The sequence below is a fragment of the Rutidosis leptorrhynchoides genome, chromosome 2 (genome assembly GCF_046630445.1).
Source record: "Rutidosis leptorrhynchoides isolate AG116_Rl617_1_P2 chromosome 2, CSIRO_AGI_Rlap_v1, whole genome shotgun sequence".
NCBI lineage: Eukaryota > Viridiplantae > Streptophyta > Magnoliopsida > Asterales > Asteraceae > Rutidosis > Rutidosis leptorrhynchoides.
The window spans coordinates 705,491,617-705,510,015 of NC_092334.1; the positions used below are offsets into that span (position 1 = coordinate 705,491,617).

Sequence of the window (18,399 nt, forward strand, 5' to 3'; positions counted from 1 at the left end):
ATAATGGATCGTGAGGTTAAAAGACTTAAGCAAAACAAGATACCAATTGTTAAGGTTCGATGGAATGCTCGTAGAGGACCCGAGTTCACCTGGGAGCGTGAAGATCAGATGAAGAAGAAATACCCGCATCTATTTCCAGAAGATTCGTCAACACCTTCAACAGCTTAAAATTTCGGGACGAAATTTATTTAACGGGTAGGTACTGTAGTGACCCGAACTTTTCCATGTTTATATATATTAATTGAGATTGATATTTACATGATTAAATGTTTCCAACATGTTAAGCAATCAAACTTGTTAAGACTTGATTAATTGAAATATGTTTCATATAGACAATTGACCACCCAAGCTGACCGGTGATTCACGAACGTTAAAACTTGTAAAAACTATATGATGACATATATATGGATATATATATAGTTAACATGATACTATGATAAGTAAACATATCATTAAGTATATTAACAATGAACTACATATGTAAAAACAAGACTACTAACTTAATGATTTTTAAACGAGACATATATGTAACGATTATCGTTGTAAAGACATTTAATGTATATATATCATATTAAGAGATATTCATACATGATAATATCATGATAATATAATAATTTAAAATCTCATTTGATATTATAAACATTGGGTTAACAACATTTAACAAGATCGTTAACCTAAAGGTTTCAAAACAACACTTAAATGTAACGACTAACGATGACTTAACAACTCAGTTAAAATGTATATACATGTAGTGTTTTAATATGTATTTATACACTTTTGAAAGACTTCAATACACTTATCAAAATACTTCTACTTAACAAAAATGCTTACAATTACATCCTCATTCAGTTTCATCAACAATTCTACTCGTATGCACCCGTATTCGTACTCGTACAATACACAGCTTTTAGATGTATGTACTATTGGTATATACACTCCAATGATCAGCTCTTAGCAGCTCATGTGAGTCACCTAACACATGTGGGAACCATCATTTGGCAACTAGCATGAAATATCTCATAAAATTACAAAAATATGAGTAATCATTCATGACTTATTTACATGAAAACAAAATTACATATCCTTTATATCTAATCCATACACCAACGACCAAAAACACCTACAAAAACTTTCATTCTTCAATTTTCTTCATCTAATTGATCTCTCTCAAGTTCTATCTTCAAGTTCTAAGTGTTCTTCATAAATTCCAAAAGTTCTAGTTTCATAAAATCAAGAATACTTTCAAGTTTGCTAGCTCACTTCCAATCTTGTAAGGTGATCATCCAACCTCAAGAAATCTTTGTTTCTTATAGTAGGTTATCATTCTAATACAAGGTAATAATCATATTCAAACTTTGGTTCAATTTCTATAACTATAACAATCTTATTTCAAGTGATGATCTTACTTGAACTTGTTTTCGTGTCATGATTCTACTTCAAGAACTTCGAGCCATCCAAGGATCCATTGAAGCTAGATCCATTTTTCTCTTTTCCAGTAGGTTTATCCAAGGAACTTAAGGTATTAATGATGTTCATAACATCATTCGATTCATACATATAAAGCTATCTTATTCGAAGGTTTAAACTTGTAATCACTAGAACATAGTTTAGTTAATTCTAAACTTGTTCGCAAACAAAAGTTAATCCTTCTAACTTGACTTTTAAAATCAACTAAACACATGTTCTATATCTATATTATATGCTAACTTAATGATTTAAAACCTGGAAACACGAAAAACACCGTAAAACCGGATTTACGCCGTCGTAGTAACACCGCGGGCTGTTTTGGGTTAGTTAATTTAAAACTATGATAAACTTTGATTTAAAAGTTGTTATTCTGAGAAAATGATTTTTATTATGAACATGAAACTATATCCAAAAATTATGGTTAAACTCAAAGTGGAAGTATGTTTTCTAAAATGGTCATCTAGACGTCGTTCTTTCGACTGAAATGACTACCTTTACAAAAACGACTTGTAACTTATTTTTCTGACTATAAACCTATACTTTTTCTGTTTAGATTCATAAAATAGAGTTCAATATGAAACCATAGCAATTTGATTCACTCAAAACGGATTTAAAATGAAGAAGTTATGGGTAAAACAAGATTGGATAATTTTTCTCATTTTAGCTACGTGAAAATTGGTAACAAATCTATTCCAACCATAACTTAATCAACTTGTATTGTATATTATGTAATCTTGAGATACCATAGACACGTATACAATGTTTCGACCTATCATGTCGACACATCTATATATATTTCGGAACAACCATAGACACTCTATATGTGAATGTTGGAGTTAGCTATACAGGGTTGAGGTTGATTCCAAAATATATATAGTTTGAGTTGTGATCAATACTGAGATACGTATACACTGGGTCGTGGATTGATTCAAGATAATATTTATCGATTTATTTCTGTACATCTAACTGTGGACAACTAGTTGTAGGTTACTAACGAGGACAGCTGACTTAATAAACTTAAAACATCAAAATATATTAAAAGTGTTGTAAATATATTTTGAACATACTTTGATATACATGTATATATTGTTATAGGTTCGTGAATCAACCAGTGGCCAAGTCTTACTTCCCGGTGAAGTAAAAATCTGTGAAAGTGAGTTATAGTCCCACTTTTAAAATCTAATATTTTTGGGATGAGAATACATGCAGGTTTTATAAATGATTTACAAAATAGACACAAGTACGTGAAACTACATTCTATGGTTGAATTATCGAAATCGAATATGCCCCTTTTTATTAAGTCTGGTAATCTAAGAATTAGGGAACAGACACCCTAATTGACGCGAATCCTAAAGATAGATCTATTGGGCTTAACAAACCCCATCCAAAGTACCGGATGCTTTAGTACTTCGAAATTTATATCATATCCGAAGGGTGTCCCGGAATGATGGGGATATTCTTATATATACATCTTGTTAATGTCGGTTACCAGGTGTTCACCATATGAATGATTTTTATCTCTATGTATGGGATGTGTATTGAAATATGAAATCTTATGGTCTATTATTATGATTTGATATATATAGGTTAAACCTATAACTCACCAACATTTTTGTTGACGTTTTAAGCATGTTTATTCTCAGGTGATTATTAAGAGTTTCCGCTGTCGCTTACTTAAATAAGGACGAGATTTGGAGTCCATGCTTGTATGATATTGTGTAAAAACTGCATTCAAGAAACTTATTTTGTTGTAACATATTTGTATTGTAAACCATTATGTAATGGTCGTGTGTAAACAGGATATTTTAGATTATCATTATTTGATAATCTACGTAAAGCTTTTTAAAACCTTTATCTATGAAATAAAGGTTATGGTTTGTTTTAAAAAAGTTGGTTTAGGTATGTATAATCATTTTAGATTTTGCAAACGATAAACTTTAAAGTTGAGGTTAACGTGCTTTAAATTCTTGTACATTTTGATAATTGTTATTTTGAAAGTGAATGATGACCGCAATTTCCACCAACTCAAAAGATGTTAATAGGGTTGTCGTTAGCAAAACCCAATTTGTTTTAGCATGTGACTTTTCGATGTAAAATGTTTTAGCATATGTTTTTTACTTGAAAGCAACACTTTATAAATTGTATAATTAATTTATGCACGTTAACAAAAGCTTTAAAGGTTATCTTAGCAAAGTTCATAAATAAATTGTTTGATTTCATTTATCGTAAGAAATTGCCCAACGGTTCCACCATGTACTTTGTGTCATGGGATAGGGAGAGGTCATGAGTTCGATCCTTAGGGATGACATGATTTTCTTTAAACTAATTGAACACCAATAATGGTGATAAATATTGACCCTATAGGGAGGTTTTACAGGATTCGTTCACGGACCTCTACCCGGAGCAATGCCCGAATGGATGTGTTCCCGGGTACCGTCGATCGGGTTCGAGTTTCCGCCCGAACGTGTGTGTTACGTGCAAATGATGAGGGTCATTGAAAGAAATGATCTACTGATGCAAAAAAATCGCCGTTCAAAAAAAAGAAAAAAAGAAACACGTATTGTGGTTCTCTGATAGTAGACCAATTCGAGATAGTCAATCTCCAAAGAAAATAGATTAAGAAAAGAGACTTTGGCTTAACCCAAATAATTCATTCATCATTTTCAAATGCTAACAAGTTACAAATTTATACTAGAAAAAAAAATAACTACTACTAAGGTTACATGTACGTGCAAGGAAATAAATAACTTGAAATAAACTACTCATGTGAATGTAAATTAAACTTCATGTGTGAACGTGGGAACATGTAGATGTAGTAGATGTGGAAACGTGGGCATGGTGGTGACCAACATCAAACACACGTTCAGCCTTAGCTTTAATTGTCCAAGAATAAATGCAACCGGCTGCTGCACATCCGTATTTCCTTGGGCTGTGACATGGGCCTTTGGACTAGTAAATATTTGTAATACCGGCCATTTTTTATTTTTTTTAATACACAGCGGAACACTTTAATAATAAACACAATATAAGTCACGTCATTACATTAATCCGTGCAATTACGTTTAAGTTTACACAACGGTGTTACATTATTACAAAACATTATTTATACAAAAGTCCACATCAGAGTTGGGTTGTCAAACATGTCTTCTGCATCAATACCCATCCCGACTAGCAGTACCTAGACCTGCAAAGGGGAAAATGTGGGGGATTAGCGCACCGCTAAGTGAATGAAATCTATCTAACAGATATAGCTTAAGCCACACACAAGCTATATACTAACAACAACACTTGCTAACTATTAACTAGCATACAATAAGACAATACGAGGATCGGCGGCTTGTACGAGTACACGACTCCCAGCTGATCGGGCCTGAGTCTACCGATAGTCCCTGCTACTCACTTCACAGTATAGTTATCCAGATGCAGGGGGTGCATCGTTCACACTATACTCCACAATTAGTAGCCTATGGACCCAACCTCCCCTAGACACGGTTGACCTCATACGGACTCTAACCTCTCCTAGGCACAGTCTCGAGTCCCCAGTCTTCCTAGGCCCGACTGGTGCCATTCACACAATGTACACATAATTCACATACAACATCAGGCAAACGATATTATTCTATCATAGCAATTCCTACACTATGCATGGTAAAAGAGTCAACCACAGTAGCATGATATGCTACTTAAACTCTATCCGTAGATAGACCCACTCACCAATTACCAGCAACTGCTCAGTTATTATTTCTGAGCTTCCTCCTTGTCCTTATCTCCTAAGAACAGCAAAAACCAAGTTAGAATAGTGTTCCCATCAAGATTAGGCACACTGACAGTGAATTATAGCAAATTAGTAAAAAATGCGTCTGCTAAAATTTTCATGCTTAACACTTATGCACTTTAAAAATTTACATCCTGAACACCAAAATATAAACGGGCAGCATAACGGCTAGAAAAAGGCACTTCGGTAAAACATTCTGCCCTGGACACACAGTCGGTCGACTGACACTGACAGTCGGTCGACTGTCTACACAACCGGTCGACTGACTTTCTCAGTCGGTCGATTCACTTGGTATTACATCAATCGGCCGAAGGTAAATCTCAGTCGGTCGGTTCACTCAACAATCGGTCGGTTCAACCCTCAGTCGGTCGACTGTCGACCGACAGTCGGCCGACTGTGTTCATCTTCCTCAGAAACTGAACAAAGGCTACGGACTTCACGATGAAATCCTCAAATCTCGATCTAGAGCTCGTTTTAAACACCAAAATCGACCACAACTTGTTCACTACTTGATATAGACTCAAAACCCACAACAATTTGACCATAACAACACTTAAATCACTAGTTATGACACAAATTCAAGCTTTTTACAAAACTTACACAAAAGCATGAATTTAACAACGAATTAAACACAAAAACACATGTTACTTACCTTGATAGACTCAGTAAACGATAATAAACACGATTCTAACACCAATTTGAGCTCAAGATCAATGTTTAAGGATTAGGGTTTGAAGAGGTGAAAGTTAGGTATGGGAGTGAAGAATGAATTTTCTGGAAACATCACAAAATAAGCAGGTCAAAGCTTATATATTTATGTTAAACACAATACCCTATCACACACGGGTATTTACCAGTTATCTGATATCTTTCGCACAGGATTAGGTAACCCAAACGAGGTCCAAATAAAATAAACAAACATGTTCTGGGACCCTTGTCACAAACTGGTCACAACACAATTATAATAAAACACTAATAAAATAATTAAAATAAAAGCACCTAAGACTAAGCACAAACCCTAAGGGCAAAATAGACAACTTACAACTAGCCCGGGTTTCAGTCTGTTACAATATTGGGCCAAGACATGCACGTATCAATACCCATCGGTTGAAAATCAACCTTGTCCTCAAGGCTGTCGTCCATGGTGGTTTCCGAGGTGGTCGTTCATGAGATGCTTGAAACATGATACAAACACAAAGCAACAAAATCTTCCATGGTGGTTCATTTGTAGGTTGAAGAACCACAAATTTTGGTGGTTTGAAAATGAGACCGGGATCGAAGAACTTGAGGATGGGACCATCAAAAAGGATGAAGAGCAAGGGTGTGCTAGTGGTGACCATGATGTCAGTCAGTGGATTAGGTGGTGGCGATGAAAGGGTAGACATAATTTTGAGAGGTTCGGATGTATCGATCTTTGCCAAGGGTTTAATTTGTAGTAGCTGTGAGAGGGCCATGGGAGGTTTGTGATGAGGGTTGTCCACAGGAAGGGTAATGTCAACAGGAAGGGTAGTTGCTTTAGTGGTGGGAATGGTTTTAGTGGTGTTTAATAACACAAAGTTTGGTAGATTAAACGATGGAGCGGATGTTAAGGGTGCGGGATCATTAACTGTGGTTAGCGTAGCTAACCGGTTGGTAACAGCTTCAAGTTTTTGGTTAGTGGATTCGAGGATAGCGTTGCGGGATTGATAGATGGTGACCAACTGGTCCGTCATCTCAATGAGGGCCGTGAGTAGTTGGGTTGTAGTGGCGAGTGATTCATCGAGGGAGGGACTCAATGGTTAGGAGAACCCCTTAGGCTTAAGTACCCTCATGTAGTTTCCTACATGACCAATGTGGGATTGTATCATTGCACACCCCATCAAGTCTCGTTGGCCCGTTGGGTGCTCGCTGGCCCACTCTAGGTAGTTCTCACTCGGATTTTTTATTTCGCTAGGTCGCCCCTCCCACAGCGCACGTTGGCCCGTTGGGTGCTCGTTGGCCCACTCTAGATGGCTTTCATTCTAGACTTTTTTCGCTAGGTAGCCCTTTTCTAGGTCGCCTCTTCCGCTACGCGTGGTGCCCACTCTAGATATTCCAGGTAGCCCTCTCCTAGGTCGCTACCTCCGAAAACGCGGCCTCTCAATGAAAGCACCAATGATAGTAGACCGATTCGAGATGGTCAATCTCCAAAGAAAATAGATTAAGAAAAGAGACTTTGGCTATAACCCAAATAATTCATTCATCATTTTCAAATGCTAACAAGTTACACATTTATACTAGAAAAGAAATAACTACTACTAAGGTTACATGTACGTGCAAGGAAATAAATAACTTGAAATAAACTACTCATGTGAATGTAAATTAAACTTCATGTGTGAACGTGGGAACATGTAGATGTAGTAGATGTGGAAACGTGGGCATGGTGGTGACCAACATCAAACTCAGTTCAGCCTTAGCTTTAATTAGTGGAGGAGCCCTCGCTTTGCGTCGGGACTCCGTTTCGGATATAATTTGTTGTGTTTGGTTCGTAAAATTATTTCGTGTTTAGCGGTTATGATTATGTCGGTTAAACATATCCCGAGTCGTACAAAAATTTAAAGGCGGTTAAAAATTTAAGTGGATTTGTTGGGGAGTTTTATGGAAAATAAAGAAGTAACGATTTGGCCCTTGAAGTTTAACTTTAGACCCCTATGGAGTTTACATTTTTTACCCTAGGAATTTACATTTGGCGCCCTAAAGTTTATAATGATTGTCAATGTTTAATGTGGTGTCATTGTGAGTACAACCTTTTTGCACGACATACAAACGATTAAAGCATTGGAAAGAACTATTCATAAAGCTTTTGTCTTTTAGATATATAATAATAATAATAATAAAATAATAATAATAATAATAATAATAATAATAATAATAATAATAATAATAATAATAATAATAATAATAATGAATAGTTATTAGTTAGTAAAAATTATGTGATCGATTTATAATGAATGAGGAGTTTAATGGTTAAATAATAAAATGTGAAAACTTTGTGCTAAGTTTGTAAAAATTATAAAGTTAAGTATTATAAAAGGCGGAGTCTAATTGTTAAAATATAAAAAGTTTGAGGGTAGTTGTGAAACTTATGAAGGGTACTATTATGCCAATTAGATATATAGAGTAATTTTCCAAGAATAAATTCAACCGGCTGCTGCACATCCGTATTTCCTTGGGCTGTGACATGGGCCTTTGGGCTAGTAAATATTGGGCCAAGACATGCACGTATCATTCTCATAATTCTTATTTTTCGTTGTTCCTTATTGAACTTCCACTAACACATATACATTTGTTTTTCTTACTTTTTCTTATCTTATAGTTTTTTTTTTTTTTTAAGCAAAGAAATTTTATTAACAACTTGAAAGATACATTTAGCGTGGTGGCTTAGTAACTCAGCCCCACAAGAAACACGCAAACTAAAGGTTGCAAAGTGTACAACCGACTAAACAATTACACGAATGCTTAACAATTACACTCAAAATGCAAAGATATACATATGGTTTTGTAATCCAAATACTATAATTAATCATTAATCATTTATTTTTGTTACTACAACCCTGTGATTAGTAAATTGATATCCTGATCCTGCAAGTCCATATTTGTCTTCTTCCAACCCAAAGGTTTTAGGATTTTGATATTTTTATTATTATTATTATTCCCCATTACATAAACCTGTTATCTTAAACCAATTTGCACATCTTCACGTTATCTTGCTTCACATCCCTATATCTCTTCTCTTCATCTTCTTATCTTTTCAGTTTCTTGATTTTATCAAGTACTGAAAACAAATAAAAGAGAGAGAGAGATACAGAGGTGTGTATCTATATGCTAATAATGGAAGGTGTCATTCAAACAAAAGGTCTTTTATCACTCCCTTCAAACCCACAAACCAAAATCTTTCTCAACAAATTACCACACCAATCTTTAAGACAAAGATACAATCTTTCTTCAAACCCCATCAAACCCACAACTGGGTTATCTCTAAATCTCAATGGGTCAAAGAAATTTCAATCTTTTAGTACAACCCATGGTCTATTTTCCCTCCAAAAACTCAGAAGTTTTCATGTTTGTAAAGCTTCAGCCGCCGCCGCCGGTGGAGGCGCCGGTGAATTTGAGGTTGAAGGACCTAAGTTTATGGGTGTTGAAGTATTGACCTTAAAAAAGATTGTGCCTTTAGGGTTAATGTTCTTTTGTATTCTATTTAATTATACAATTCTTAGAGATACAAAAGATGTATTAGTGGTAACAGCAAAAGGGTCAAGTGCAGAAATTATCCCCTTTTTGAAAACTTGGGTTAATTTGCCAATGGCAATTGGGTTTATGTTATTGTACACAAAATTGGCTAATGTGTTATCAAAAAAGGCACTGTTTTATACTGTAATTCTTCCGTTTATCGCGTTTTTTGGGGCTTTTGGGTTTGTTTTGTATCCAATGAGCAATTATTTTCACCCAACTGCACTTGCTGATAGACTTCTTGAATTTTTGGGACCTCGGTTTCTTGGACCCCTTGCGATTATGAGGATTTGGAGTTTTTGTCTGTTCTATGTGATGGCTGAGCTTTGGGGAAGTGTGGTTGTTTCAGTCTTGTTTTGGGGGTTTGCTAATCAGGTATACACTGTTTTTGTTCTGTTTTAAGTTTATATATATTGAATTGAATTGACTGATATTGAAATGTGTATTTGAGATAAGATTTTGTTTTATTTTGGATCAAGTGTGTTTGAAATAATAAATTGATTAAATTTGTATTGATAGACTTTAGATTTGGTGTTACTGAGGCTATAATAACTAGATAACATGAAATGAGTATCTTTTTTTGTTTGTGTGAATTTTTTTTCGAATTTATGTGCAACTTTGTAAAATTTAGAATTCTATTTTGGTTTAGTTGCAATATTATTAGAGTTTGAATTTGAATATAATGCAATGGAATTGCTGCAACAAAATTGATTTGAGAGTGAATGTTAATTTACCTAAATATCCCTGACTTCAAACACTTTTTGGCAGCTAATTAACTAGACTTTGATTTGGAATGCTGCAATAGTGACTGTGAAAATACACACCAACACCTGTAAATCTGTATTGTATGTGTAGCATACATGTACTGATGTACATGTATATTCATAAGCGGTATATCTGTACGTAAAAGTGTATTTCTCTGTCTGTATACAAGCATATGTGTATGGTAAAACATAATTTGAGCTTCCTGTACATAAAACAGTATATATCTTTGCAAGTGTTATATGTATCCCAATGAGCCATATCCTTGTTATCTAACTGTTTATGTATATGCTTAAGAATACATTTATGTATGATTTACTTGTAATGATGTGAACATCTGTGTTATTGTGTTTATGTGCGTGTTATTCTGTATATGTGGATGTGTATATAAGCATATATTATTGACCTTTTTTATAATTGTTTCGTGTAGATCACAACTGTGGATGAGGCTAAGAAGTTCTATCCCTTATTCGGACTTGGAGCCAACGTTGCGTTAATTTTTTCAGGCCGTACAGTCAAATACTTCTCGAATATGCGGAAACATTTGGGCCCGGGAGTCGATGGGTGGGCCATTTCTTTAAAATACATGATGAGCATTGTTGTCATAATGGGGTTTGCAATTTGTGGTCTTTATTGGTGGGTCAATACCTTCGTTCCTCTTCCTACCCGTAGCAAGAAGAAGAAGGTAACATCTTGAATTTGTTTCTCTATTTTTTTTTTCTTTATAAAAATGAATGTGCATTTTTTATTTGTTTAAAATACTTGATTTAGTTTATCTGATTTTTTCGAATTAGGCTTTTTCTAAAAGTAAAAGTTGATTGCTTGTATTGCAGGAGAAGCCTAACATGACGACAATGGAGAGTTTGAAGTTTTTGGTATCGTCGCCATACATTAGGGATTTGGCCACGTTGGTTGTAGCATATGGAATTAGTATTAATCTAGTTGAGGTTACATGGAAATCGAAGCTCAAGGCTCAGGTAACCGTACTGGTCTCAATTATTATAAATGAGAAAACAGTTATGAGTTGATAACAATCCTACACAAACAACGGTCTTATGTTCTAAAAAACCGAATCCTTTTTAAAACATATACCTAAAGGATGCAATATCGTGGTCATTTACTTATGAACAAGCCCATTATTGTTGTTTTCACTTCAAACGGGTCAATTAAGAAAGATTTACCTTAAAAAAGGAATGGGTCAAACCTGCTGAAAGTCATTAAAAAAGTACACATTTCTTATATATTTCTTATAACATATAAAAACGCACACTAAAGGTCTCAATTTTGACCCATTTACTTATGAATAAGTAATGTGTCAAATTGGCCGAACATATAGAAACTCGCAACTTCGCAAGTCTTTAATTAGTATGTTTTGTCAAGCGTACAACCTCGTAAATATTTTGTATCTATACCTTTACTAATTGACACGATTCTCCCTCAACTTATGCTACCCGTTTTTTTGTAACATAGTTTCCGAGTCCGAATGAGTACTCTTCCTTCATGGGTGACTTTTCAACTGCAACCGGAATTGCAACATTCACAATGATGCTTTTAAGTCAATGGATATTCAACAAATATGGATGGGGAGTGGCTGCAAAAATCACACCGACGGTCCTACTTGTAACGGGAGTCGGGTTCTTTTCGTTGATCTTGTTCGGTGGTCCTCTTGCACCAGGTCTAATGACACTCGGAATAACTCCGCTTTTAGCTGCGGTGTATGTTGGTGCAATGCAAAACATATTTAGCAAAAGTGCAAAATACAGTTTGTTTGATCCTTGCAAGGAAATGGCTTATATTCCCTTAGATGAAGATACCAAGGTACGAAAACAATTTTTACTTTCTCGTGGTTAAAAAATAATTATGCTTACCGTTATCTAGTTTTATAATAAAGATTAATAGTAAGTTTGATACCAGGGGAAATTTTATTTTATTTTTTAATAAATTAATAGTCAAAGTAAGGCTACTTATATCTCCCGTATTTAATCTAGAGTTAAGTGTCCTAATGTATATAAACCTTATCCTAACATTTAGGGATACTGCATGTATCTGATGACTTTTTAATCAGGTAACCGGGTGCTGACATGGCATCCATATAAGTTGCCACATTTCCAAACTGTTGCCACACCGTCGGTTTACTAGCTATAAGAGGTCACATACAAGCAATAGCATTAACTGAAATTTCGTTACATGCTATAGAAACGTTTGAAGTTGGATATATCATTGTTGTATCGGTTTGGGGACGACTACATCCCGTTTCACCCAAAAAAGCCTAAAAAAGTCGAGTCAACGTCAGTCTGAGTCGGGTCCAAGCCAGTCAAAATTGGTCAAAGTTGGTCAAAGTTAGGTCAAAATTTTAATATTTTTTAAATTAGATTTTGTGCCATATATCTATGTTTGAAATATTTATGTTCTATGTTCGATACATGTATGTGTAATATATATATATATATATATATATATATATATATATATATATATATATATATATATATATATATATATATATATATATATATATATATATACATAGGGGCAGGATCAATGGGGAAGTAACCAATCGGGGTGGAAGCGGGGGGAAGCAAAAAAATTTTTTTTTTTTTTTCGTTTTTTTGGAGTTTTTTTTTCAGACATCAAGATCGAACGAAAATATGAACATTTAAAAAAGACACTTCGTGATGAATGTTATTATTTAGGCGGGAAAACGATTGACAAACATAACATTCAAGATAATATTGATCGTGAAAAATGTTAACGTTTTTTTTTTTTTTTGCATGTTTTGTGAAGTAAAATTTAGCCCGATTCAGAGTTTAGGGTTTAGGGTTTAGGGTTTAGGGAACCCTAAACCCTAAACTCTAAACCGTTCGTGTTAAAAACTCAATCTAAACCCTAAACCCTAAATTTTCTAAACCCTAATATCTAAACCCTGTAAACCCTAATATCTAAACCATAATAGCTAAACCCCAATGTCTAAAACCTCAACATACGCTCGAAAAACACGATAATTGTTATATATTAATTCTTCGAGCGTTTTCCCGCCAAAATAAAAACATTTATCACAAAGTGTTTTTATTAAATGTTCATATTTTCATCCAATCTATAATGTTCGTGAACAAAGTTTTTTCAAAAAACGAAAAAAATAAAGTTTTTGCTTCCCCCCGCTTCTCCCCGATTGGTTACTTCCCCCTCAAAATTTATTATTTATTATTAAAAGTCAACGTTGGTCAACGCTCGTCCCGACTCACGACTTTTACAACCTTGTTGGCATATATTGCGTTAAGTGCTCTACATTTCTAAATACTTAACCTTTTTAATCATTTTATTTCTTAACTAATAAAAAATTACCAAATACCTTATATCACATTTACTTAATACGCTGAGAATTGAAGACATGATTCACCAAATATGTTTTATGCTGGTCTTCAACGTACGTCTCTTTTCATTCAGGTTAAAGGTAAGGCAGCAATAGATGTTGTATGCAACCCATTGGGGAAATCAGGAGGTGCGCTAATTCAGCAATTCATGATATTAACATTTGGTTCGCTTGCAAACTCAACACCTTATCTCGGTGGTATACTTTTAGTGATCGTAATAGCGTGGTTAGGTGCCGCAAAGTCATTGGATACTCAATTTACTGCATTGCGAAAAGAAGAAGAGCTTGAGAAGGAAATGGAACGAGCTGCGGTTAAGATCCCAATCGTATCTTCGAATGTTGAAACGAACGGGTCATTGGGAAGCGATTCGAACAGTAACAGTTCAGCAGAAACCTCATTTCCAAGGAACGCTTGAATTTGAGATTCGCGGGTTTATAGGAATTTAGAGTTTGATACGGGTAAAGATTGAAATTTTTGGATGAGGTTCAAGGTTTTTGATATTGTTGTTTATGTAGAATAATAAGAAGAAAAGCAGAAATGGATGCTGTGGACTTTGACAAGTCTCTAAAATTGATGGAAATGACAATGTTATTTATTTGTTACAGTAAAATATTATGATTTCTGTTCATTTGAAATCTCTATAGAATTAATTTTTTTTGAAAGGCAACCAAATGATTTTATTAAAATAAAAACAGAGATTACAATAAGAAGCATGCGAAGAACATGCTAAAGAAAACTACAACTTTAAAAAATCATTAAACAAAAAAAACGAAACCCAAAGAGACCCATTAACCGTGATCATCATGTATATTCGGACTTAAAAGCGAATCATTCCAATTAAGCGTTATTTTCTTCGACCTTCTCGAAATCATTCGAACGTATTAACTTGGATGTCGTTAAGCAACATGGGACCACTACTTTTATTATTTTTGAATAATGTAAGGTTCCGATTTTTCCAAATTGTGTAACCACACACCCACTCGATTGCTTGCCAAATTTGCGATTTCGACGAAGGTTGTGAGTTAATCCGAATGCCTTCGAACATATCCTCAAACTTTGTGTAGTCGTTTCTCCCGGGTTTCCACTATCTTATAACTCGAGACCAGATCTCTTTTGCGAGGGGGCAATGAAAAAAAATGTGTTCGACCGTTTCAACCTCATTTTTACAAACCGGACTTAAGACCGAGTCTAGGTCGATTCCCCTTTTATCTAGTTCCACTCGAACCGGTAGTCTATGACGCTTCACTCTCCAAATGAATATGTGAATTTTGGAAGGAAGAAACGGGTTCAGCAGTGTTCCATTCGAGTTAGCATAAGACCCGAGTAGTTTAGCATCCAAAAGCGAAGTTAGTGCTTTTGTAGTAAACAACCCGTTGCTTTATAGCTTCCAATTCCAAGTATTTGAATCCGAACCTGCATACCTAAAACCGTTAATACATACGAGCAACTCATTCAATTCTCCCAAAGTGCGTCCGCTGGGAATTCTGGACCACGACCAAGAAGCTTGCCAAGATTGACTCGTTTTCAATAAACGATCATTGAGTAGCGCATCCTTATTGTCCTCCAGACGAAACAATCTTCCAAATTTAATGTACAACGGTTGATCACCCATCCATAAGTCTTTCCAAAAAAGAACGTCATCACCATTGCCAATGCTCCTAGTAAACGAGTCAGAGAAAGGAATGCCAAGTGAATTGATTTGATTCCCTACTTCACATATAGATCTCCAAGTTGATTGTTTTGCTTTCAGGATGTTTAAACCGAAATGACCCAAACCCCCGTCCCGGCCGTATAGACTTTTTATTACTTTTGTCCAAAGCGCGTCTTTTTCTATTCGAAAACGCTACCACCACTTGCCTAACAAAGCCAAGTTTTTTGCTTTTAAAGTACCTATGTTTAACCCCCCGCCCGCATAAGGTGAAAGAATGTTTTTCCATTTTACCCATGAAATTTTGGATTTTTCATCCGACCCGCCCCAAAAAAACTTACGAAGAATACCCTCTAGCAAGTTGATGACGCTTGATGGAGCACAGAATAGGGAGAAGGTGTACAATGGTAGACTACTCAAGACCGATTTGATTAGGGTTAAACGACCACCGAAAGACATAACCTTTGTTTTCCAATCCGCCAATCTAGATCGAAATTTATCAATAATTGGATCCCATTCTTTTACACTTTTCATCTTTTGACCAATTGGGAGACCAAGATAGGTAAATGGAAACTCCCCTACACGACATCCGTACGAACCAGCCATTTCGGCAATAGAAGAATCATGCACCCCGATACCGTAAATACAACTTTTCGAGAAATTAACTTTAAGGCCCGAATAAATTTCAAAACATTTCAAAAGTTTGAAAAGGTTACTTACGTTTCTTTTGCTCCACTCTCCAAAAAAAATTGTATCATCGGCATATTGCAAATGAGATATAACTACTTTATCCACTCCCACTTCTAGGCCCTTGAATAGTTTCGAAGAGATAGCATGCTTGACCATTTGGTTTAGACCTTCGGCAACTATTATGAAGAGGTAAGATTATAATGGATCACCTTGTCTAATGCCTATTTGCAGAGTAAATTTTTTCGTTGGTGAACCATTAACCAAAACCGAGATTGAAGCCGATTGAAGGCATGCTTTAATCCAACTTATCCATCTCGAGCCAAAACCCATTTTTTCCATGATCTTAAAAAGAAAATTCCACTTAATGCTATCAAAAGCTTTTTGAAAATCGGCTTTAAAGAGCAAACCTTTTTATTTTTTGAATTTAAGATCCGAAATTAATACGTTTGTCACAAGGATTCCATCAAGAATGTAACGCCCTTGTATGAAGGCGCTTTGTTCAACCCCAACGATTTTGGTAATGATCTTTTGAAGACGACATTCAAGAATTTTTGTGATGATTTTGTAATAGCTTCCTATCAAGCTAATTGGTCGGTAATCTCCAAGTCCGATTGGATCGATTTTTTTTAGCAACAAAGTAAGGAAAGACGCGTTACAACCTCTTGAAATTTCACCATGAGCCCAAAACCAATCTATAGCTTTTTTTAAGTCATCTTTTATTAACCAGAAGAATTTTTGGAAAAGCCAAGATTGAACCCGTCGGGTCCAGGGGCCTTTTCAACCCCACAATCTCTAATAGCGTTCCAAATATCTGATTCAGAAATGGGTGCTTCAAGCATGTCGGTGTCAACAGACAACATCGAAGGGAATGGAAACTGATCGAGACAAGAAAGATCAGGGACCGTTTGACATTTATTTTCAAAAATGGATTTGAAATAATTGTGGATTTCACTTTTGATTGCTTCCGGTTTTTCTTCCCAGATTCCATTAATGTGGAGACCTCTAATATTCGAAGAGTTGTTTCGTCTCCATATCGTGGAATGGAAAAAAGCGGTGTTTTCATCTCCTTATTCGCACCATTTTATTCTTGATTTTTGTTGAATCATTTTGGTTTTTTCTTTTTCTTTTTGCAACCAAATTGCTCTCGCGTTAATCCATGAAGTTCGATCATCGTCATTTAATGAACCGGAATCGGCCTTTTCTTCCATCTCTTTGGTTATATTTTGCCAATTTTCAATTTCCTCATCAAGCGTTCCATATTGGTATTTGCTCCATGTTCGAAGAGCATTCTTTACATTTTTCAAATGATCTCGAAAAATTCAATCCGGACGTGAGCCTGAGACCTGCTCGTTCCAAGCATCAACAATGATCTTTTCGACATCTTTGTTTTCGAGCCAGATATTAAACAATTTAAACGGTTTAGGCCCAAAATCAATGTTCGAATCTCGAAGAATCAACGGACAATGGTCAGAAGTACGTCTATCCAAGGCGATGACAGAGGTATGACCCCACGTTTGAACAAAACTTTCATTTACCAAAAAACGATCAAGCTTACTCAATTTACGACCGTCATCACTAATTCTCGTAAATCTTTTCCCGAGTAGGGGGATTTCAATAAATTGGTTACGATCAATAAAATCATTGAACACACAAGCTCGCCTACTGATGAATATAGAATTTTGACGTTCTGAACTAAAACGAAACTCATTAAAATCACCCCCTAGAATCCAATCGACATTTGAGGCGTTTAACAAAACATCCAGACTATCGAAGAAAATGCTTTTATCGTTATCATTATGGGGTCCATACACATTTACTATGATCGATTCATTATCTTTACCCTTCCATTTACCTTTAATAGCTATGAAGTGCCTCTTTTCGACTGCAGCAGTAACAACGAAGATCGATGAGTCCCAAATTATTAACAATCCACCCGACTTACCAATTTTTGGTTTCTGTACGTAACTAACATTTGATGAACCCTAAATGAGTTCAACCCACCTATCATCAACTGTATTACATTTAGATTCTTGAACGAGAACTATGTCCGGATTTTTAGTTCGGCACATTTTACGAAACCAATTTACCTTACTTTCTGACTCAACATGTGACGATCGCTCCAAATCCATATGGAAGAACACGTCAATCATCGATTTCATTGCGAGGTATTTGACCTCTATATGATACGTTTTGTAAACATTGCATTCTTTTGAAAAGGCACACCATCAATGAATATTTAAATCAAAGGTTCCATCTGATGATTTCTATATATAGACAATCACCGTAAATAATAGTTTACAATAGTAATTCCGTTGACAATGCAGTCAAAATAAGATACATGGTGATGATTTTGTGAATGCAACGTTTTCTTGAATAAAGCATGCAAGTTTCCATGCACATAGCTTGTATAACATGTAAGCAAACAGCGGAAGACTTCT

At 35.3% G+C, this 18,399-nt stretch overlaps 2 protein-coding genes across 2 annotated transcripts; one reads left to right on the top strand and one right to left on the bottom strand.

Annotated features, from left to right (window-relative positions):
• Positions 1 to 8,938: 8,938 nt before the first annotated feature.
• On the top strand, positions 8,939 to 14,251 carry LOC139894157 (plastidic ATP/ADP-transporter-like). Its single transcript, XM_071877355.1, has 5 exons — positions 8,939 to 9,865; positions 10,683 to 10,937; positions 11,086 to 11,229; positions 11,723 to 12,070; positions 13,697 to 14,251. The coding sequence occupies exons 1-5, from the start codon at positions 9,083 to 9,085 to the stop codon at positions 14,036 to 14,038; spliced, it is 1,872 nt and encodes a 623-aa protein (XP_071733456.1). The 5' UTR covers positions 8,939 to 9,082; the 3' UTR covers positions 14,039 to 14,251.
• A 2,777-nt stretch (positions 14,252 to 17,028) lies between these two features.
• Positions 17,029 to 18,090, bottom strand: LOC139890441 (uncharacterized). The gene is made up of 3 exons (XM_071873319.1): positions 18,049 to 18,090; positions 17,305 to 17,943; positions 17,029 to 17,250 (listed from the first exon to the last, which is right to left on the bottom strand). The coding sequence occupies exons 1-3, from the start codon at positions 18,088 to 18,090 to the stop codon at positions 17,029 to 17,031; spliced, it is 903 nt and encodes a 300-aa protein (XP_071729420.1).
• Positions 18,091 to 18,399: the final 309 nt, after the last annotated feature.

What these genes read in the sequence shown, in the direction of transcription:
- LOC139890441 (XM_071873319.1), bottom strand. Translation starts at nt 18,090, where the DNA reads ATGGATTTGGAGCGATCGTCACATGTTGAGTCAGAAAGTAAG. An exon ending in ATGTTGAGTCAGAAAGTAAG is followed by an intron (nt 17,944 to 18,048) that starts GTAAATTGGTTT and finishes GAACTCATTTAG; the next exon opens with GGTTCATCAAATGTTAGTTA. An exon ending in TTGATGCTTGGAACGAGCAG is followed by an intron (nt 17,251 to 17,304) that starts GTCTCAGGCTCA and finishes AAAAATGTAAAG; the next exon opens with AATGCTCTTCGAACATGGAG.
- LOC139894157 (XM_071877355.1), top strand. Translation starts at nt 9,083, where the DNA reads ATGCTAATAATGGAAGGTGTCATTCAAACAAAAGGTCTTTTATCACTC. An exon ending in CCCGTAGCAAGAAGAAGAAG is followed by an intron (nt 10,938 to 11,085) that starts GTAACATCTTGA and finishes CTTGTATTGCAG; the next exon opens with GAGAAGCCTAACATGACGAC. An exon ending in CCTTAGATGAAGATACCAAG is followed by an intron (nt 12,071 to 13,696) that starts GTACGAAAACAA and finishes CTTTTCATTCAG; the next exon opens with GTTAAAGGTAAGGCAGCAAT.